The sequence below is a fragment of the Passer domesticus genome, chromosome 5, assembly GCF_036417665.1.
Source record: "Passer domesticus isolate bPasDom1 chromosome 5, bPasDom1.hap1, whole genome shotgun sequence".
Lineage (NCBI taxonomy): Eukaryota > Metazoa > Chordata > Aves > Passeriformes > Passeridae > Passer > Passer domesticus.
The window spans coordinates 1673511-1696945 of record NC_087478.1 but is presented as its reverse complement, the minus strand read 5'-3'; the positions used below and the strand labels follow the sequence as shown (position 1 = coordinate 1696945).

The following is a 23435-nucleotide window of genomic DNA, read 5'->3' as shown; positions in this document are numbered from 1 at the left end:
TCTGCTTTTTATTTTAGTATTTTAACACCATTGCGAGAGTTTTTATCTTTTGATATTAGGCAACAGTGGCAGAGGCACAACTGGGGGGAAAAGCCAGGGACAGATCCATCTTCTGCTCCATGGAGGATGTAAATTTTACAAGTCAGAAGAGCTCCTGCTTCTGCCACTTCTCCAGCCTCTACCCTGGAATGATGAATTCCTGCAGCACTGGAGCAGCCCCTCACTTCCCAGGGTGCCTGTTTTTTTTTTTTTTCTCAAATCTTGAAGAATACTCCATAAAATGACAGAATTATTAAAGCTAGAAAAGACTTCTAAGATTTTGGAGTCTTGAGGAGGATTGCTACAGCTTTCCCCACAGAGGACTGATGGACTTGCCTAAAGCAAGGAAAACATAAACATGACCAAAAGGAGAGGAATTCTTCATCAACCTGGACCATTCAAAGCTCTCCTCTTGGTTGTCACATTTCAGTCACAGCAACCCAACCAAATACAGCTTAGCCAGAGCCACAGCAAAAAGTCCATTCATTTGCAGGAGTTAATTAAAATGAACTCTTGGATATGGAGACATCACCTGCCACCCTTGCTTGTTTTTCCCAATATAAAAATGCAAGCACCGTTGCAAATTTCCCTTGGTTTCAGCACTTTTCTTATCACATAATTAAAATGCAATGGGAAAGCTGCACTTGCCTTTATTATTCATTTAAATTAGCAGGAAGAGGTCAGCAACTGTGTTTATTGCTGGGTGTTGCTTTGGCTGGAGACACTCAGGGTGAGCAGAGGTTGTGTTGGCTGAGCACTGATCCTGAACTGCCCTTCATCTACTCCAGCTCCTCAGATCCTCACCTGCTGTGGTGGTTTTGCCTGGGAGGCATTTATGGAAGGGATGTAAAGCTTCTAGCTACTACAAAATTGTACACACTCTCGTGAAAAACAAATGTCAAAGATGAAAGGAACTCAGGAACTCTCAGGAGCTTTCACAGGTGGTTCAGGTACCACCTATAAGTAAGCACAAGACCAAAGAATAAACCTGACCATAAACAATATTTCTCAGATTATCCATAACTGTGAGACTACCATCAAACAAACCAAACAAATAAAACCCTTGTAGTATAGTAGAAAAATATTCCAAATATAAGTATAGAAAAGCCTAACAAGTTAACTACATCACGCTACCCCAAACACAGCAAGGTAAACACTGTGGACTCACAAGAATAAAAACCACCACTAAATAATTAGAGACCTGCCCTACACCTCATGCTATGGCCTGTAACACCATCCTAGGTCTTAAAAAACAAGCCCTTTAAAAACTAAAAAATTGAATCAAACAACAAAACTAATTTCAAAAACAACCTTATTAGCACTTAAACTAAAGAACATAACATTGAGTGTACTTTATTCCCTACCAAATAAAAGTAAAAAAATGCAATAAACCATTAAAAACCACTACACCTACATCACCCCTGTGGAGTCTGAGGATGATGCTTTGTGCTCATTCCCACCTGGGCCAGATCCCTGCCATATAACTGGTCACAGACACTGCTTAGAAGAGCAAAAAATGCTCAGGTTTGGGCTGGGATGGGAAATGGCGCTCTTAGAAAGTGCCCCCCTCAAGGCCAAGCCAATTCTGCTGTCACAGAATGTTTCTTGTGTGCTTTCCTCACGGGGTCGTGGGATCAGTGTCACTTTGATCTCCCTCCTTCATGGCTCTTCATGTCCCTGTGGTCCTTTTCTGCCCTGGCTCACCTTTGGAGAGACACACACTCGTGTTTTGGGAGGGATGCACAGGTTTTTGAGCAGAGCTTTCCCCACCCTGGGCTTTATTTGTATTCCATGGCTGGGCAAAGTGCTCAGAGCAGATTTCCCTCTGCTCCAGGGACATCCTGAGATGTTTCCCCCAGCCTTTTGTGCAGAGACTCAGGGGATTCCTGCACCCTTTCCTTGGCCTTGGGGCTGTGTGAGGAAGAATCAGGGCCAGCCTGACTGCACCAGACAAGGAGGAAAACCTTCAGGGCAGGCTTGGAGTCTCCAGTCTCAGTTTTGCAGCCTGATTTCCCTCCCCAAATACAAATCACTTCACTGAGCACCTGAGCAATGACCTGAGCAAGGAAAGGACCCCCAGGTGTCCCCAACTCTTCCTGGCCTCACTGCTCCCCTTCTCCACGAGCTCAGGGAGTCACAAACAGACCTGCAAGGAAATGGGAAGGGGGAAGGTGACCCTGCCATCCATCTTCACAGCATTAAGTGAACCCTGCCAGCTCTATCCTGCTGGCAGCACCCTGTCCCCTCTCTGCTCGGATCCGAGCACTCCTCTGAGCCAGCACAAAGGACAGACACACTCCAATCCAATTTGTTACACTTCCACCTTCCAGAGAGAGGGAGGAGAGGGGGAGGGAGGTAAAAATCCCATTAACTTTATCAAGCCTTCCAATCAGGAGCAGTGGTAAATTCAAACTCAGGAGACAGCTGCTGTGAAGCCTTTATATTTCATTCAGCAGATAGTGTATCTTTTTATTGCACGCAGGAATTACTTCTTTGCTTCTTTTTTTTCTCTCTTTTTATTTTTTAAATTTTTTTTTAAGGAACAACCTTTCTGTTCAGCTTGACTGGGAAAAAGGAAATTCCAGGGGCCCTTTGACAATGAGGTGAATGCAGCAATGGCTAGGGGGTGACTCTGTGGGGAGAGGGAAGATGGGGAGATGTCACCCTGCACCTCAAATCCTACAGAAAATATTACACCTCCCTCATGCCTTCCCTCTGATCCAGGTCTAGGAAGAGAGGAGAAACTCAGCTCTGTTTCTGGGGTGGAGAAAAGGATGGGAACAAAAGTTTATCTCAGAGCGTGGAGCTGAAAAACAACAGAGAAATATTTCATCCACTGTGTGGAGTGAAGCATAGAATCACAGATGGTTTGGGTTGGAAGGGACCTCAAAGATCAGCCAGTGCCATGGGCAGGGACACCTTCCACCATCCCAGGCTGCTCCAAGCCCTGTCCAGCCTGGCCTTGGGCACTTCCAGGGATCCAGGGGCAGCCACAGCTGCTCTGGGCACCCTGTGCCACGGCCTCATCATCCTCAGAGTAAAGAATTTCTTTCTTAAAATCTAATCTAAAACTCCCCTTCTTTTAGTATTAAACCATTTTCCTTTGTCCTGTCACTCCAGGCCCTTGCCCAAAGTCCCTCTCCATCTCTCTTGGAGCCCCTTTAGGCACTGGAAGTTGCTCTGAAGTCTCTCTGGAGTCTCCTCTTCTCCAGGCTAGGCACCCCCAGATCTCCCAGACTGTCTTCAGAAGAGATAAATGCAAACTTTCTGTCTTACCCTATACATACTAAATTTAGACCCAGTTTAAATGTTTCCAGTTTAAATGAGCCCCACATCCCAGCACTGCAGGGCTGGTGAGGCAGTGAAATCTCACTTGACATGGACTAAAAAGAACCTGGGACAGCACCACTGAGAGCAAGCCAAGCCAGCAGCTCCCTCCCTCCACCTCTGACCTCAGCACCACCTTCCAAAAAGCATCCAGAACCCAGGGAAGAGCAAACACCTCAGCACAAAGCTACATTCCTGTTTTGTGACCCTCACACCTTGATGTTTTCCCAAAGACGGGGTGTTTCATGTGTGGGAGAGATCTTTTAAAAATGATAATAACAAAAATCACCACCGTGGAAAGAAGTCTCTATTCAGGGGGCTGCAATTTGGGGGTTTTGGACTAAAACCTAACCTCAGGGTGTCCAAAATGAAGGCTTTCAGCTGACAACCCCCTCCAGGAGTTGCCTGGGCAACTGCCAAACGTTGTGACATTTGCCACACGCACAAGTCCCTCTGCCTGCAGCTACCCTGCATTTAACAGCTCAAAACAACTCATTAGCTTGTTTGCTTTCTGCCATGTGAGCAATCTGGCCTGAGCGTGGACAGCGAGCCCAGAAAACGGTGATGGGAGCAGGAAATGATGCTGCTGTTTGAAAGCCACGGGTTTCAAGGCCAGATTGCAGCCATCTGCTCTGCCCTGCTCTGCTCCAGCCCCTCTGCAGCCCCGAGCTCAGGGCAGGCTGATCCTGAGATGGTTCTGATGGTTCCTGAGGGCCAGAAGGGCTTTCTGCACTCCCCTTGCTGCCTCCAGCATCTCTGAAGGATGCCAGGTGCCAAGGAGCATTATTTCCTGGTGGGAAAGCTGGGATGGAGCTGTGGCTGGGTGTGTGGACCCTCTTGCTCCTGTTTCACCCATCTCCTCCCACCTTGTTATCTGCTTTGCTGCAATCTTCTACTGGATAAGGGCTTTTTATTTATATTTTAATTGTTTTTCCCCTCCCAGCTGCCTCATCAGTGCTCCTGGCCAGAGCTGCCCATTAGCCAGTCTGTTGTCACTGTGGGCAAACCTGTTCTCTGAGGGGGTGCACATGTTCATGCCAACTTTCTGGGACTTTCTGCTCCTCAGCACCACCCAGGAGGTCATGGAATCACAGACTGGGCTGGGTGGGAAGGGATCTGAACGTTCCAACCCCTTTCTGTGGGCAGCTTCCACCAGACCAGGTTGTTTCAAGCCCTGTCCAGTCTGGAAGAGATCAATATTTCTGAAACCAGCAGCAATTCTGGATGCAGAATTGTCAGGCTCCAGCTGAAACCCTGCACACACACACTTCTGGTTCCCAGAACTACAGTGTAATCCACTTAATCCCTGTATTTACAATGTGCAGGTAAAATTCCTGCATCTCATTATGGACACATCCTTCATCTTCACAGCAGAACAAACAATTCCCCAGCCACACCCAGTCTGAGATCTGCAGGAATTGGTCTCTGTGGCCACCGTGGAGCACCAGATGGGTCAGGAGATGTGGCTGTGAACCCCATTCCTGCCTTCCCTCAGGCTCCCCCCACCTCTCAGCAGCTCCAGAGCCACCGTGGGTCTTTTCTGGATGATCTACGTGATCTGCTCTTTACTGCTGCTGGTTTTGGCAGCTTCTTTCGTTATTCTAACTGCCTTTGATGGGCAATTTCTGTCAGGAACTCCTCCCTCCCCTACAAATACACACGCTCAGACACTTAACTTCAATCCCTGACCTCTCATTGCTGCCTTCATTATTGCTGTGAATCGTTTCTTGGCCTCCGTCCATTCCTTCTCCTTTTGGTTCCTCTACAGCTCAGCTGGTTTTATAGACTCCATCATTTTCTAGCCCAGTCTCTTTCACTGAAGGTCACTGAGAGCAAATTCTGGCAGATTCAGCCACAATGAAGTCCCCAGCCCTTCATCGGACACCTCATCAATGGCCCGAGCAGATTTTTCTGCAATTTTTCATATCCTCCCTATTTTTCTACATTTTTTCATATTCTCCAGGTGTGGTGCCACACCTGCCTGTAGACTCCAAATTCAGACACCCACTCCTCCCAGCATCCTCACTCCAGGTATCCTTTTTCCAGGGGTCTTTGGCAAGAGAACAAGAACAGTCCCACCCATGCTTCTTCCAGACTTTTGTCCAAGATGAATTCCATGGCCAGAAAAGCACACTGCTGGTCTTTTTAAAGCCAAAGATTTCCTAAGCCAGGAGCATGGACATCCCCAAAATGTGCCCTTTCACTGTGATTTCTCTGCCTTGCAGGGGTGTGGAGAGGGCTCCCTGCTCCAGCAGAGTGTCTGGATGGAGTTTGTCCATCTCCCAGCTCCCCTCTCCCACCCTGGCCAGCAGCAATCTCCTACCCAGGTCCATGTCAGCAGCTTTGGGCCGGTGGGAGCAGGGCACGTTCTTGAAGATGGCATCGAGGATCTTCTCCTTGACCTGGGTGATGGTGTCGCAGTTGAGGATCTTCACCGGGATCTCGGGGCTGTTCACGTTGTCGGGGTTCACGCAGCTCAGCACCTGGGAGAGAGGCACCACACCTTTCACAGGGCACTGAAACCCCCTGCCTGCCCCCCTTTGTAGAGTCTAGGGCGCAAAAAAATGGGTACCAAGGGTATTGCCTCCCTCACACGGGCACAGAGGTGTGGTTTCACCTGGGGGTGTCTTCATTGCATTAAATCATGGAGTCACAGAAGGGTTTGGGTTGGAAGGGCCTGAAAGATTATCTAATTCCACCCCCCTGCCACGGGCAGGGATACCTTCCACTGTTCCAGGTTGCTCCCAGTCCCATCCAACATGGCCTTGGACACTTCCAGGCAGCCACAGCTTCCCTGGGCACCTCTAACCCTAACCCTCACCACCTTCACAGGGAAGAATTTCTTTCTTAACAACAGAAAACCCATGAATACCAGCTAAGTGCTTTGAGTAAAAAATGCTCATTGAGATGTCAAGGTGACCTAATTCAGGAGTGGCCTCCTTGCATTGCTACCTGGTTTTTATGATCCCCAGTGAAAAGCTTTATGTTTATCTATCTGCACAGCCATGGAGCTGAGCAGACCCTCCTCAAAAGAATGTTATTAATCTGAAATCCAGGGCTTCTTAAGAAATGAAACACAAACCAACATCAACAACATTTGCTTTCACATACGGAAGAAGAAAATCAACCCAACTGGAGAGGCCTCTCTTTTCTCAGAAGGAAAATTTAATTTTCTCCGCTCTGCCCAAGAGTAAATGCAAAGCATGTGGTGAGGGGGGAATACCTTAAACACAGAGTATTTAACAACAATCTCCCTGCTAAGCCTTGCCTGTGTCTCTGTTGACCATTCTGCTCATTTCTGGTTGCACAAGTGTGAAGTCTATAAAGTTTTATAAACTTAGCACACCTTTGAAAGGGGTCCAGGCTGTACATGGTCATTAAATGTTCCTGTGGTACTTTTACAAGCGCAGATATGTTGGTTTTGGTGCCTCAGACAAATTTTAACTTGACTTAAATTCCCTTCTGTAGCATGCAAGAGGTGCTGGACTGGCCATCACTTTCCATCCTCACCTCCTAAAATGCAGTGGGAACTCAGAAATGGGGTGAAATCCTGTCAGCCTAATTACACACTGCCTCACCAGGCTCCCTTTGGTGATGTTCAGCCAAGAGGGACTTGTGAAGATACTGCTTACAAAGAGCTCTGTGATCTTGCTGGATGAAAGGGGAGATGTAAATAGGAGATATTGATTAGATCATAATGCTATTATTTGTATGTTACTTCCAGAAGTATTGAAAAAGCATCAATTCAGATTATAATAACAGCACAGATTTACACTCCTGGGGCATCTTTCATCTCAAAGGATCACAGAATTGTACATAAAACTGCTGAAATGAATCCGGTGTTGAAGGACATTAGCTGGTTTTGTCCTCTGCAGCTCTCCTGGGTTATGCCCATTCCCAGCCCACTGGAACCTCTTCCTCTGCAAACTTCTTGGGTGCATCCAGAAAATCCCACCTGATTGCTGAGAGCCTGCACTGGTGTTTAGTTTGTGGTTGGACTTAATGATCTTAAAGATGTTTTCCAACCTAAATTATTCTGTCACAGGGGAATGGAGCAGTGATGGCAGTCTGGGACAGCCTCTTTGGGGTCACACCTGGCTCTGGGGACCAAGTTACTCTCCAGGTTTCTCTCTCAGTGGTCTGAGCTCAGCTGAAATGAGCTGGTGTCAGTCAGGGCAAGCTCTGTGGTGTGATAATCTCTGATACAAACAGCTGGGTTTTGGGTCAGTTTCCCCCAGAAGGCACTTGGTGTTCTTTGAAATGATCTGAGCTGCCCTGCCAGGCCAGCATCTGGTGCAGAAGACCCCAAAATCTCCTGCAGGTGCTGACCAGTGTCCCCACACCAGTGGAGACACCCAGCTGGAAGGTGACAGTGGTTACTTGATCTGGGTTATCCTGGAATTTCACAGGGATACATCAGCTTTAGAAGGTGTCAGGAAAACTCTGCCTGAGTGAACCACACTCAATCACACCCTGGCGACAGTAATCCTTGCTTCCTTCTTTTCCAGCTCAGCTGGAAGAAGGAGCAGGGATGGCAATTCTTCAAAGGGCTGTTCTTGTGCTCCAAGCACAGCTGGGGCAGTTAGTGACCCCTGAAAACCCCTAAACATCTCTGGATTCCTTACAACGACTGTCAAGTCTCCCCCTCCAGCATCTTAGGGAATTCAAACTCTAGTTAAGGAAGCCAACCCCATTCCCAGAGCACACTGGCTTTGGCATATATTCCCCAGGCTTTACATCATCTTTCCAGTGGAGTTTTCCATCTGTTCTCATGTAGAACATGAAACTTTTCTCCATACTCAAACCAGAAACAAATCCCACTGTTCCAGCAGTGCTGCTCAGAGACTTCAATACAATCTTTGTTGCCAGCTGTGGGGAAGAGACCCCATGGTGGGTTATGTTCCTGCAGGAACTCTGAGGGAAGTTTTGTGATGTGGATCTCCCAAATGCAATGTTGCTGCCCCATCACCCACCAGCTTCATTTGGGCTTCAGGGTCACTCAGGATGTGACTGTTTGGGCACTGAGAGGACAGCAGCACTGTTCTGTCACTCAGAACTCTGTGTCCCATCAGATGTGGGGTCAGCAAGGATGGGAATGGGAGTGGGAGCACGTGGAGAAGTTATCTCTGAGCCCTGCTCTCCCACTGACTCTCTGTGGCCTTGGGACATCTCCTTTCTCTGGATTTGTGTTTATTGACCTTTCACTCCATCCTTGGGTGGTTTTTTTTTTTATCTTCCAGCTCTTCCAGCCATGAGCTGTCTCTGAATGTCTGTATACATGCAAAGCCTGGCTCAGCTAAGCCCTGATTTCCACTACACATTAGTGGCATTTATAAAATAAGGGCACAATTTGTGGTTATTCCCATGGTGACCCTGGTTCTGAGTTTGTGTGGTTTTTCCTGAGACCAGGACATCTCTGCAGTTCCTGTCCCAGGACAGAAATCCTTCTCTCACCTTGTATTAGTCTGGAATGTTCCATGGGGTTTTCATACAGTGAAGTTTGGTGGAGAAAAAGGAGAAAGGCCCCAAGAAAGCCAAGTATAGGAAAGCATTCTGAGAATTATAGAATTGTAGAATGGTTTGGGTTGGAAGGGCCTGAAAGATGATCTAATTCCACACCCCTGCCATGGGCAGGGACAGCTTCCACCATCACAGGTTGCTCCAAGCCCTGTCCAGCCTGGCCTTGGACACTTCCAGGGATCCAGGGGCAGCCACAGCTTCTCTGGGCACCCTGTGCCAGGGCCTCCCCACCCTCACAGGGAAGATTTTTTTTCTAATTTCCAATCTAAACCTACTCTCTTTCAGTTTGAAGTCATTCCCTCTTGTCTTGTCACTCCAGGCCTCTGTAAATAGCCTCTCTCCAATTTTTCTGTTGGAATTCCCATATTACAACCACTGAATCAGTTCTGGCTTTATTTCATTACTCTATATTTTTAATAAAAGATGTCAGACAGCTCAAGGAAGGTAGAAGAAGGACAAAATAAAAAAGAAATAAAGAGAAACAGAAACTAAGAACAATCCTATTCATATTCTGCTCCTTCCTAATCTCCTTCACCAGAGCTGATCTCTGTAAATCTGCTGAGATTCCTATCGGGGTATATTTGTCTGCTCTTGAGATGTAAGAGGGAGAGCTGATTATCATCAAACAGCACAAAGCCAGCAGAGGAGAGCTTTGTTCAGCCTGATGTATAATTACTACCCTTTGCTGGCTGCTTTAGATCAAGCCTAAAAGGATCGGGGGGATTTCCTTCGGTGAAAGTGATCACTCTGTGGCTGCATTTTTTTCTCTTTTCTGCTCATTTTCTCCATGTGTGATCAGTCTTCTGAAATTTTAGACAGTCACACATAACAGCAGAGAAGCAGCACTCTGCCGACTTAGTAGGAAAGTCACGTTTTTAATATGGAGAATAAAACTGTGGCCTTATTTAAGAATTAAGTCCACCCCCGCACCAGACTTGGATTCAGTCAAAGCTCAGCTCTAGACTGGAGTTGAAGAACATGAAAGGACATTTCTAGCATCAGCCTGCCTGGGCTAAAGTTTAAGACAGGTTAAGGTCTAAGACTTGGAACTAAATGATCTTTAGGGTCCCCTCCCAAACCACCCCATGATTCTGTGATTGGACACAGCCCTCAGAGGTATCTGGAGCTAAGTGAGGTGAATGTCCCTCATTTTAAAGTGCAATAAAATAATCTGATCAGTTTAGAGCATCTTCTGACTGTCCTAAAACTTGGGATTTGCTGAGAATAATGATGGGAAATAGAAAAATTACAAGGATCACTGAAGGCTTAGAAAGTGTTCTTCATCCAGCAGAGACTTAGAGGCTCAGTGGATTTAAAGCATCCAGGGAAGAATGAAGGCCCACAAACACTCTAAGAAGAGATATCTAATGCTCTTTAATTGATGCTCCTTAATCAAGTTGGAAGAGGGTGTAATCTCAGAGCAGAAGCTAAAGCTGCACATATGCAACGTGTATCTTGCCCCCTGCAGACAATTCCATTTTGGGGGAAATGGCTCAGTGACAGGGATTAGTATTCTTTCCCTTTAAATCTTTAAATCAAGTTCCTTTTTTTTTGACTTGTGCTTTCTCAGGAGGGAGGGCTGCACCAGCTCTAGAGCTGATCTGATAGGTCCCTGCACCGTGCACCTCTGACTATTCCTTGACGCTGAAATCCTCATTGGAAAAACACATTTTTAAATTTTCACAGCCAGCCTTAGGCAGCATTACCCTACTAAAACACAAGAACAAATCACCCCAGAGGGTCAGCCACTGGTTTCTGCTCCCTAAAGGCCCTTTAGGCAGAAGATTCTGGGGCAGCCCAGGGGAAGGTGTGCCCAGAGCACTCACCAGGGTCTTGTAGTCGATCTGCTGCCGGATGAGCTTGTCCTCGCTCAGGGAGTACCGCGCCTCCCCCGTGATGGAGTCAATGGGGCCCTTCTCCATCTGCTGCTTGATGGCACAGAACAGGGAGAAGAGAGGCTCTCCAGCACACTCCTGCAGGGATGAGAGGTAACCACGAGGTGAAACTACAGGTGAGAATTGAGAGTCCAGCCTGGGCATCCCAGGGACTGCCTTGGTTCGCCATCCCACATCACCCATCATGGATATCAATGGGAACCAGTCCTTTCCAACAGCACAGGATCAGTGACCCTCAACTTCCACAGAGTGCAACCAGCCCTTGAGCACACAGTGGGACCCCTGGGGATGGTCCTGTGCAGCACCAGGACCTGGACTCGAAGGTACAAAGCTCTTGGGCACATGGAGGGACCCTTAGGGATGGTCCTGTGCAGCCCTAGGAGCTGGACTCGAAGGTACAAAGCTCTTGGGCACATGGAGGAACCTTTGGGGATGGTCCTGTGTAGCCCCAGGAGTTGGATTTGATGGTACAAAGCTCTTGGGCACATGGAGGGATCCTCAGGGATGGTCCTGTGCAGCACCAGGAGTTGACTTGATCATCCTTGTGGGTCCCTTCCAGCTCAGCTTATGCTGTGACCCTGTGAGTGTCCTGTCATGGTGTCAGTGATGGCCACCAGGACAGAGCTTTGCACTGGTGGAGCAGGTCCCAAGTGGGATGGGTCCCAAATGACCTGGAAGCAGGTTTTAAAGGCAGATGGATGGCTGGTGCCACATTTTGGGTGCCTGGGCAGATTCCCTGGGCACCCTCATGCTGCAGGCAAACAGGAATTTTGAGGCCCAGATGTGCCCCTGGACCTGTGCAGATGACAGAAGGGTGGGGCCCAGCATAGGACAGCAAAAAGCATCCCCAGGCAGGCACAGCCAAGCTCATCTGTCCCTAATTTCTCCTCATCGTTTCCACTCACTCTTCCCACACTTTTCCTCCCTTGCTCCACTCCCTCAGTGCCATGCACCCCGAGCTTTCTGCTCCTAAATCCTTTCCCCTTCATCCCTCCCTTCTTCCTCCCCTCCTCACCCTCTCCTCTCGTGTCCCAACTCAACCAGCGAGGTCATTTTCCTCTGGTGTAAATCCCAGCGAAAACAAGTTAATAATCGGAGGCAAAGTGGCCCCTTTTTCAGTCCCTACACCTGTCTCCCACTTAATTAGCTTATCTGCCAGCAGCATATTGCTTCTGTGTGCCTGTCTCCTGCCCTTATCAGGCCTCTGTTCAGGCTAAGGCAAGAAGACAAGTAGCTGAGTGGGGTGAAAAAAGCCTATTATAAAAGCAGCTCTTTAGAGAGTCACCTCCTTATATCCTTTCCTTTCAGCTGAAAGCAGGGATCTGATACTGGAGTCACTGAAATTACCTTCCAGGGACCTTCAAAACTTTCCCATGAGCTCGTCCTTGAACTGGTTGTGCCTGGGGAAGGCTCAGGGGGATTGGGGTTTATTTGCACAGCCTCAAATTGCCTGGTGGAGGTGGTTATTCTGTCCAAATGAGGATGTGAGGTGGGAGGATATTTAGCAGCTGCAGTGGGAGTGGGGGAGAGGTGCAGACTCAGCTCCTTCCAAACAAGCTGGCTCTGAGCTTGGCAATTGTGATTCTTGAGGCTCAGTGTGGGTCCTGCAGGGGAAATTGGATACCCCCGCAGTCAGTGGCAGGGCTCAAAGACTGAAAGACTTTTTCAACTACACAAAGCCCAAGGAGACCTTCCAGGAGGAATGAGAGAGCTCAGGGGGTGCCTCAAGTCCTTCCACTCAAGCTGTTTCACACAGCTTTGCTGATGGGTGTCCCTCCATCCTCGTGGGGCTGTGTCTCAGTGCTGCCTCTGAGCTGGGGTGGAAGGAGATCTCCATCCACTGTGCACTGGAAATATGGGTCACCACATGATGGAGACCTCAGTCTGCTGTTAAAAGGACAGCATTTTCCACACAGGTCTCAGGCAGGCTCTGAAATCCTTCCAATTTCCACAGTCACCTTTAGATCCCACCTCTGTACAAGAGAGGGACCAACAAGTTGTCTCTCTAACAGTGTCCCTCTTTGTTCTTCCTGGGACAGAAAATAGTCCATATCCTATTAGGCAGTGACCTCCTTCCAGAGGCAAAAAAAAAAAGCCTTTAACTTCCTATCTGGGAAGTTTTCACCCCAACTGATCCTCACCAAGAAGAAATGCTTTAAGCAGCTGTTTTTCAGGCATGCTCCTCCTCTTACCTTGAGGAACTTGTAGAGGAGGAAGGTGAACCAGTTGGTCAGCATTTTCTCAGCCACAGACTCTGTCCTAAAGTGGAGAAAAAAGAGAATTGGAAATGAGTTAGAAATGCTGGTCCTATCAAAATCCTGTCCTTGTCCATCTTCCTGCCCAGTGGGAAATCTGGCATGGCACCATCAGGATTTAGCACATCCTAGGTTCCCTAAATCCAAAACTAGGTTTAGTTTGGATTTAGGAAACCTGCAGGAAAACCCTTGCTGCCCTGTTGATTCTCCTGTGACTACAAGTCCCTGTGTGTCTGTTTTTCAGTTTCTCCAACAACGAAAATGAGTTGATGACATTTGAGGGAATCTTCTCCAAAGAGCTCAGGGCGGATAAATCCATCAAATCTGAGGAGCTCAGAGCGAGGCCATATGTCAAGGAGGCTGTATAAATACTCTGGAGAGACAGATCTAAGTCTCTGGGGAGCAGTTATCTGGCACTGCCTATCTCCCTGGCATTTGGGAGTGATTACACTCCTCAATGTGTCACTGTGGCACATACACAGAGCACATCCTTCTGCCCTTGAGCACTCTGTCCTCAATCAAACAAAAATCCATCTCGAGGCTTCAGGGTGAGCTTCTCCTGCAGAAACTTGTGCTGGCTTCCGCACATGCACTGGAGAAAAAACAAGAGAAACTTGGGAAAGCAAGAAAAAAGAAGAGTCCCTGCCTGGAAGAATTAAAGTGGGTCCCTGTCATGGCTCTCACGTAAGCCATGCAGAGGTTCTTGGTTGTTGTTGCTGCTGCTCTCTGCCCAGAAAATCCCTTTAGGGCCATAAATGTCATGCAGGATGAACACTGGACACAGGTGAGGTGGGAAAACCACTTCCAGCAGCTCATTTCTTCTGTCAAACTGCAAAATATTCCCTTTCACAGACTCATGGGGAGGGAAGGGAAGCACCAAGATGAATCCAGCTGCTCCAAAGATCTGTCTGAGGACCTCACACCAACATCTGACCCAAGGCACTCAGCTATTCACATGTTCTGTTCTGGTGCTGCTCAGTGCAGGACTACCTTCTCTGGCTTCTCCTGGTGCTTCCAGGGTTTGGAACACTGGATGTGCCTTCTTTGTTCACTGGCTCTCCTTCCAAAGGCCACAAGTAATGTCCAACAAAGAGGATTAGACTTACAAAAGAGCTGGAAGAAGGAGAATGGGGAACGATGGGATACTCAGAGTGAGCAAGAAAGGAAGACAAAGAGATGGAGAAAGGGGAAGGAAAAGGAGGAAATGAAGGGGGGAGGCAATGCCATCCAGCATCAGAGAAGAAGTGTAGGCAGGAAGCCTGGGGACAGCTGGAGGGTGGTCACCAGCCAGGCTGCAGGGCTTGATCACATCAGGGACTCAAGTGACACCAAAGCAAAGTCCAGCCTCTGCCCCTGGCACTGCTGCCCTGAATGCCAGGAACTGCCTTGTGCTCCTTTTCTGCTGGTTCTCCACAGTGGGCCATGTGCCAGATCAAAAATCTCCCCAGCCCAGCAGGCACCAGAGATCTCCTGTGTGTCCAAACTGTCCATTGTAATCAACTGGGGGCTCCTCAGAGCCAGCTCTGAGCCGTGGCAAAGGCCACTCATCTCCAGAAGACTTCTGATTTTATTTAGGGTCCTTGAACCAGGAGGGTTGGTCCAGTGTGTGAAAGGGAGATGAATGTGATCCTAAAGGCAGAAGAGGGAGCAATTCCCTAGGCAAGGAAAGGACGTCAATTACAGAGCAGTTGATTGCAAATTTGAGGTTTCCCCCAGAGCTGTGGAGTTTAGACCTTAGACCAAAACAAGAAGCTTCAATTCAAACTTGTTCCCTGTACGAAACCAGTTCTGTTGTCCCTCTCTTCTGCTGATTTCCACTAACTCCCAGCTCTGGGAGAGAAATGAGATCCCAAAATGCAGCTGAAGACTCTCCATGTGTCCGTAGTTAATTCAGGAACAAGAAACAAAGCTGGGAAATCCATGTCCCAGGCAGGAGATAGAAAAAGTCCATTGCTCTCACCAGGGATTTAATAGACCATATAAGTGGATATTCCTATAGGTCCTACACAACATGATCAGAGCTTTCAGATTAAAAGGAAATGTAAGCATAAATTAACATTTTAAGCATGCAAAGAGCCCTAAATAAGGATTAAGCTTTTTCTGTCCTTGTAAAACTTTCTGGAGGATCCACATGCAAATACAGAGGTGGATTAGTTCTGTAACTTTTGATCATTGACGACTTTTCAGTTAGGGAGGAGACAGACCAAGATCAACAGCTCCAAAGATGATTAAGATTTTTATGTGGGCACTGTGGGAAATAGCAAAGGTGAGAAGACTTCCAGAAAGCTGTAAAAGCAGGCTTTAGAAATAGAAAGAACAGAAAACTTAGAACTAGCTGCAGCTGCAAAGTCTGAAAGTAGAAAAAGTTACAATAGTACAAGCAAGCAAGGACATGAAACAATAGCTTGAGTTTTAGGCTTGGCTAAGATAGACCTTAAGACTGCAGAAAAATATACTTAGCAAGATAGTAGAAGGTTTTAAGTTTCATAATGGTTTAGGTAGAAAGTTTTAAGCTTAAATGTGTATTGCTTATAGAAAGCATACAAGCAAGCATTGTGTGAAGCAGGTGTGCATGTGCTTTTAGTAATTGGCTCAAAAAAATGTGTGTAAGTTTTAGCAATATGCTATTGGCTAGAAAGTTTTTTAAATGCTCTGTAACAAAGTGTCTTAGGGTGGAAATGAGGTATTCTGCTCCTATCTGTCAGAGCTGGGGCAGCTCTCTCTGTTCATGGGGCAGTTTTCTTTCTCTCTCCCACAGCCAATCCTCCCTCCAGCAGATCTCTGCTCTCCATGGCCACTGAGTGTCCCTGCAGGGCTGATCCAATTCCAGCATCCCATGGGGAGATGCTCCGCCCAGGGCAGGAGCCAAGCATTCCTGCCTGGATCCAATCTGAGCCTGGAACAGCACAGCAGCCTTTGCCCACTGCATTCCCAGAGGAGCAGCTTTCTCCTGCCCTGCATTGCCAGAAGAAGAGCAGGCCCATCTCCAGCAGCCCTGGAGCTGCAGAGGAAAACTGCAGCCTTGTGCAGGATCCCTGCTCCAGCAGAAGCACAGCTGGCACTGCAGGAGGGCTGAGCCCCCATGGGATGGGACTGTGCCACCCCCCTGACCCACAGGGCTCAGCTCCTAAACTGACTCTGGCGGTTTTTTTATGTTTGTACTATTGCATTTGTATTTTTAATTTTCCTAGTAAAGAACTGTTATTCCCATGTCTTTGCCTGAGAGCCTTTTAATTTCAAAATTATAATAATTTGGAGGGAGGGGGTTTGCATTTTCGATTTCTGGGGAGGCTCCTGCTTTCCTTAGCAGACACCTGGCTTTTCAAACCAAGATACAAAGAAATTTTTGGCTCCTGCTGGTTGTACATCAGCTATTGCCATCTTCCAATTGACTCAACCATGTAATGAGGCTGCAATAAAGCTCAAGGAACATCTCCCAGCAGTCCCATCCTGTTCATGAAAAACCCCAACACCAGCACAGCCCTCCCAGCCCGTCTCCCTCCATGCCCAGGCATCCTCACCTGCGGAGCAGCAGCTTGGGGTGGTTCTTGCTCTCCAGGTTTTTATCGATGAGGTCGGCCAGGAGCTGTTTGAGGACGTCGGTGGCGTACTCCAGCTTGCTCTGCAGCACCGTCATGATCAGCGAGGCCACGTTGCCGCGGTCGCGCATGGAGAAGCTGCGCTGCGACTCCAGCGTGCGGATGAAGGACAGCAGGAAAACCTTGTTGTTGATCAGCTGGGCAAAGAGCTTCAGGCCCTTCTCCACCCGTTCCTGACGGTAGCCAGGGACCTGCACAAGAAGAAAGGGTTTTTCTTTTCCCTCATTTTCCTTTTCCCTCATTTTCCTTTTTCCTCGTGTCATGTTGTCACTCTTTCTCTCTCTGCTGTCATCCCTCCAGCTCCTCAGCTAAGGAAAGACAGGAAGGCAATCCCTACATCATCTAAAGATTAGGAAGTCTGAGAAGACTCCCAGCCATGTCCAGATGATTTCTCCAGTCCTGTGTTCCCCTCTCTGATCATCACATCTGTGGCAGCAGCTCTCTTGCCACAGAGAGGAACACAACTTTCCCAGGTATTGTTCTGGGAAAGGCTGTGAGAAAAGCAGAGAAAAGAATGAGAAACAATTCTTATCTTCACTTGCTGCACCTGGTATTGTGAACACGTAGAATGTGTTATGTAGATTTGTTTACCAAAGGGTGGTTTCTTAATTAGCCAATGGTGATGCTATTTTAATTAGAGGACAAATTAAGTCTACCTGTAGTGAACTAGGATATAAAAGTATGTGTTTCTTAATAAAGATTATTATGATCAGCCTTCTGAAATGCATGGAGTTATGCTAATCATTACCCAGCTGGGGGCCTGCTTGTGTTGACATACATCCAAAAGGGATTTCTGGTGCCTAAATGTGCTGCCATGCCACGTTATATTTTTATTTTAGTCAGAATGAAGTCTTACTCTGATTTCGTCCAAATCTTCTTTCTCATTCCTGCAAGAAACCTGCTTGCAGAGGTGTGGGGTTCAGCTTTAGGGAGCGGGGAGAGGCAGCAAGAGTGTGAATGGGGAAGAGCCCAGGGTGAGGTTCTGAGGAGATGAAGAGAGGCAGTGAGGCAGTGGCTGAGATGGTGACCATGGAACTGGGCCTTGGTTTGAAGAGCAAGGCAGATGAAGGTGTGAGAGGACACCCTGAGCTCCAGCAGAACCCCTGGGTTTGGGAGCTGAGGTGTTTTGGAGGCAGAGTGATTGATAAGTCTCTTATTTCTCAGCTGTGAGAGATATGATAATGATAAACTCATTTTTAGATGGAACAACTTAGGACCTCAGTGCTGCACCCTGGGCTCCACAGAGGTCTTTTTGATCCTTTTGCCTCTAGGCAAAGATGGAACCTAAATAGAGAAACCCAAACTCATCCCTCTACTTGCTGAAGCTGTTCCAGGCCTTGAAAAGTTTTCTTGGAAGCTGGAGGGTCTCACCACAGAGCAACACATGTCACCAAGGCATATATGAATTAATAACCACCCAAATTTGGCACTTTAATACAAAATAAGTTGGCTTGCATAAACAGCCAAGCAATGCAAGGCCCCTTATAGAGTTGTTACTTTTTAATTCTGGAAATTAAAGTTCTGAACTCTTTTTGCATCCAACAAATAAATTACTTCCTAAATAGATTGAGGCAAGCAACCAACCAACAAACCACCACCACCCATCCCGCCAATAATTATTTTTAACTCACTTGCTTGAACATTTAATATTGTCTATCCCTGGGTTATTATGGAGAATTAAAACAAAATAACTAGAAAAGTATTTTGTGCTGCATCTGGAAGCAGTTAATTAGCAAATGAACTGGAAATAAGCAAGACCTTCTCACTGTGGGATCTGTGCTGGGGCGTTTTGCAATAAATAGCAATTCCTTCTGGGTGCTACAGAGAAGAGAGCAGAATGGGAGCTGCCTTCATGTTGGTAGCCAAAGATACTGACACTGAGAGAGCTGGTGAAGCTTTACAAAGGATTAAGGAAAAAAAAAACAACAAATGGAATGAAAGGAAGAAGAGATCAAAGGTGTTGGATTGAAACATTAGCTCAGTGTGTATCTACATAGGGGAGCATCCATGCTAAGGCCTCTGCAGGGGTCAGGTGCTGTTCTGTGATCAGCTGGATGGGGCTAATGAATGTAGGGATTGAAATGATGGAAGTGTTTGTGTGTGCACACGTGTGAGAGGGAGGTTCAGCACCCCTCATTCCTCCTCGTTTGTTGGAGCTGCTTGTCCTGAAGGAAAGCAGCTGGATGCCACTCAACATGCACTCCAAACCTGTATGGTAGCTGGTGTAACTCAGCCTCCTACCCAGTCCCACAAGCCCTCCTTGCTGACAGATCAGGTTTTTTAATGTCTCTCTCCACACAGTCGGATGAATTTTGGCTCTTCCGAGTGGCAGGAGCAAAGCCGAGCAGGCATCTCTGATTACACAGCCAGCCAAGCGTGGGCCTGCCTGTGCCAGCTCCTGCTCCTCCTTCCTGCCAACCAAGCCCAGGCCTGGCCTCCAGCAATCTCCCAGGGCCATGCCAGAACCTCTCTGGAGCTCAGAGCCTGCCAAAGGCTTTGCAGACAGCTCAGTCAACCCCTTGGCCATGGTGTGGCTCCTGATTCTCCAGCCCAGGTATTGCTAGAGAAGAGCCTGTCCATCTGCCAGAGCCTGGAGCAGATTTTAGCCTGTAAAACCTCACCTGGGCTCCCATCAAGCTCCTGTCACCACTCAGGTGATACAGGCTCTGTGTAGACCCCAAGATTTGTGAACAACCTCTCACAAATCTCCATCCAGAGAGTCGGGGTGGAGGAGGAAGATGTGGGCAGGGTATGGACAGACTGACTGAGGTTTTCTGACCTCACTGCAAACCAGAATGCAGCAAAGGTGAACCTCCCTCAGTGACAGGGGGTTATTTTATAGGGGTTGCCACAAAGAAAACCTGGCCTCAAAGTAGTGTGAGGGTCACACAAAGCTGGATGACACAGGCAAACATCTTCTCTGTCATACAACAGGTTTTCCTCACCCCTGTACGGCAGAAAATATTAAATCCAGTCTAAAACTCAAGCCACAGAAGGGTTAAGGCTAAAGAGAAGCTTAATTGAGTAGACCTATGATTTATGAGTTTTCCAAATGAGTGAGTGATCAGACAGAATTTAGCAGGCAACAAGTGACAGGATGAGAGGAAACAGCCTTAAAGTTGTGCCAGGGGAGGTTTAGTTTGGAAATTGGGAAAAATTTCTTCATTGAAAGGATAATCAGATGGTGGAACAAACTGTCCAGGAGAGTTGCAGGATCACAATCCCCAGAAGTTTTCAAAAAGTGTGTGGATGTCACACAGGGGGACATGGTTTAGTGATGGAATTGAAACCATTGGGTTGATGATTGGAGTCTATGGTCTTAGAGGTCTTTTACAACCTAAATGATTTTACGATCTAATATGATCTAAGATAACAGCAAACATTTCCCTTCCAACTCAGATTTTTAATGAGGACCTGTTTCACCCCTTGTAAAGTCCTCACATCCCCACCACTGAGACAGAATCTCTGGAATTCAGGACCAAACAGGGAGGCATGAGAACAGTTGGAAACAGGAAACGTTGTTGTTTTACCTCCAAATCCCTCAGGACTGGATGATCTTCAATGCCAGGGAAAAGCACTCTCATCGTGTAGGTTCGGTAGTCGAGGAAAGGGATCCCAGCTCCATCCAGGTCACTCGTCAGCTCATGGATATCTGTCTGCAACTCTGCAAAGGCTGGCACAAAAACAGAACAACTCAGGGAGCAGTGAAAATCCAGATCAGCCTCACCAGAATGGGAAAAAAACCCCAACCCTCGTGAACGACAATAAGGAATAAGGCAACATTCAGAGAGTAGGAAGGTGGATGAGAGTAGGGTCACCTTTCCCACAACACAGCCTTTCCCCAGGGACATGTGCCAAGACTTTCTGTGGATTTTGAATTATCAAATCCAGTTAGGAGAGGGTGTGGAGAAAGTCTGAAGGTGTGTCTGAAAGTCTGAACTAAGGGAAAACAAGGAAAGTCAGATTAGACCCAGGCTCGAGCCACTCCCACAAGGTTCAACACTCGTGTTTTAGCTCAAAGCTTTATATCTGGATGTGTCCACCGTGACACAGTGTCATCCTGCCTTCCTCACCCTACCTTCTTTGCACTCCAGGGCCACCCTGGACTCCAGGTTGTCCATCTGCATCTGCAGGCGCTTGAGGGTGAGGTCGCTCTCCCGGGACTTGCGCTTGTACGCGATCAGCACGGCCACGATGAAGATGATGAGCAGCCCGCCGGCCACCGCGATGCTGACGATGGCTGGCAAGCTCAGAGGGCTGTCTGGGGAGATGTAGACCATCCCTGGAGAGAACTCCATCCCTCCTACACGAGCCTAGAGGGAAAGCAGCAAGGAGCTGCACTGAAACTTCCAAACGAGCAGGAGCGCAGAGGAGCTCTGTCATCGTCCTGGCTGAGGGTGAATGGTGACATCCCCTTGTCTCCCAAGCCAAAGGGGAGGTGTTTGGATATGGAACAGCTTAAAAACAGTTGAAATGCCAGATAGAATCACCTCTGTTGGCAGTCACCATGAACCCAGCCACAAAAGACTTGTAAGACAAGTCGTCAGTCAAAATTTCTCCGTATCAGTTTGGATTTCATTCTGGATTTTTCATTTCCTATCCTGATGTTTTGTGTGGGGCGCTGAGGTCACTCAGTCCCAAAATACACACAGAACACAGAGCTCAAGGTATGGTCTAATGGTTCCTAACCCCACAGTGGGGCAGAGGAGACCTGACCCAGTGAGCACAGTGGGACTGCAGAAATCAGTCACTATTTTCTTTTGACTCCCACCAGATAAAGCTGTACTTGGAAGCCTCTGGGACAGTGAAAAACCACCACAAACCCCACAAAGCCTGGCCCATTCTCTTTACAGCCCCTATCCTAGCCACACATTGTCAGGGCGACTGCAGATGTGCACCAGTAAGAGCTGAACACAGCTTTTTGTTGTCCATGTAGTTCCAGAGGTTCCCAGGGCTGCTTCCAGCCTCTGGAAGAAGCTGCTGTGAAAGGGCCTTGGTTTTAACAACCAGAAAGAAACCCTGCAAGCACTCCTGCTGCAAGCCCAACAAACTGTTCTGCTGAAGCAAGTCCCTCAGAGCCCTTTTTTACAACATGAACACCATTCCCAACAGGAATCCCACAGGATACCACTGGCTTCAGGCTACTACAAGGCTGTTCAAAGCTATTTGTAGAGTAGGCAAAGCTTGAGCGGTGAGAGAAAAGCTCTGCTGGCTGGCCTGAAGTATAAAAATGCTTCTAAGGCTGTGCTGTGGTTTGGGAATGCTGGTTGTAGGTCAGCAGGAAGCTGGGAAGATGCCATGCCAAGAGCTTGAAGGATGATGAGCCCCATCACTTCACCCCAGCTGAGCTGTGTCACAGAGAGGCACAGCTGGCCCTGCACAAAGGGCAAACTCCTGCTGGCAGGCAGAAATTCACTTAAGACCCCAGGCTGACTGTTTCCTACTCCCATTGCACCTGGGCCCACTGCAGTGTGGAATTAAACTGTTTTATGCCTCCGTTGTGAGGAGTTCTCCCTCACATTTCCTCACGTTCTCCCTCACACCCCAGCCTGGTGTTCAGCCTTGTCCTGCATCCCACTGGCTCTCAGTTAATCTCCAGCCTGCCTGGACACTTATTAATCCCAGGGTTTCCCCCATCTCAGCTCAGGCACCTACTCAGGTTTCCTCTTTAGGCTGCAGGAGGAAGAAACTGGCCCAGCTGGAGCCAGCAGGAGAGACTACAGAGCAGAATCATGAATTAATGAATTTTCCCAGGTGCTCTCCACCCCAGCCCTTTCTGGGGACATGAATCTCAATGACTTTATCATCTCCTAGAAGTTATTGCAGCCCCAGTTGCAGCCTCAGGGAAGAAGGTTGTTTTGCTCTGCCACCAGGTGTAGGCTGCTCCTCAGTGGCCAAAAAAACCACAACTACAACCCTTATGTCATGGGCAAGACCAAAGTGAATGCCTGAAAACAGCTAATTTTCATCCACAAGGCTGTCTCATGCCATTTTGGGTTGGCATCTGAAAAGATGAAATGTCCACAATAAAAAACAAAACTAATCCTAAACTCATCTGTTCAGGTAATAGTTTCAAGATGACCAATTGCTACCATGACACTGAGCATTTTCAGTGGCCAAGGAACCTCAGACACACAGTTGGGATGCATCAGTAATGAGTTTCCCCATCTATTTCAAGATACAAGATCCAACTCACTTATAAATCCTGAGGTTTAAAATGTAGCCTGCTCAACTGAGAAGGCAAACTGCCAAAATCACATGCACTGGAAGTTGTTCCCTTTTAATTTCTGCTCTATTCTGTAACTCTGGAAGTTGTTCCCTTTTGCCCTAGACCACTGCCCCAAAATTTTCTCACAGCTTGCACACTCTCCTTCCTGTCAGTGGATCAATAAATTGCTTAATTCTTTGTCATTTTCTCTTTCTCCAAGCCCTGCAGTCAGATGAGTCCATTAGAGGAATATCAGACTAGACTCAAACACCCCCAATCCCAAGTTTACAGTGCAGATCCATCCTCAAAGCTGGAAGGAACAGCCCGTCACCATGGGTGGGATTTCTCTCACCAAATATTCCGCGTGCACATCCAAGCTAGACACTGCAGCATGATTCCAGAGCCAACAAAGAGAAAAAACACTTTCAGGATGTGATTTATGTGAGCTGCTCCCGACACCTTTGACATTGGGATGAGGAGTTTCATTCAGTGGAAGTTCCCATTTCTCTCCATTCATGACAAGGGGATCTAAGCTCCAAAAAAGCAGATGTTCAAAGTCAGGCCCAGTGTGTTCCCCTTCAAAGGTGGTTTC

The 23435-nt window shown here is 47.7% G+C and overlaps 1 protein-coding gene across 3 annotated transcripts in view; it reads right to left on the bottom strand.

Moving 5' to 3' along the window:
- The window catches only part of PLXNA4 (plexin A4), a 451266-nt gene that overhangs the window by 30080 nt on the left and 397751 nt on the right, over nucleotides 1–23435 (bottom strand). For all 3 annotated transcript variants that reach the window (XM_064421667.1, XM_064421666.1, XM_064421669.1), the window contains exons 20-25: nucleotides 20714–20948; nucleotides 20166–20308; nucleotides 16558–16826; nucleotides 12974–13040; nucleotides 10713–10859; nucleotides 5690–5849 (exon numbers count right to left, since the gene is read on the bottom strand). In XM_064421667.1, coding sequence (XP_064277737.1) covers nucleotides 5690–5849; nucleotides 10713–10859; nucleotides 12974–13040; nucleotides 16558–16826; nucleotides 20166–20308; nucleotides 20714–20948 — 1021 coding nt within the window. The remainder of the gene's footprint in view (nucleotides 1–5689; nucleotides 5850–10712; nucleotides 10860–12973; nucleotides 13041–16557; nucleotides 16827–20165; nucleotides 20309–20713; nucleotides 20949–23435) is intronic.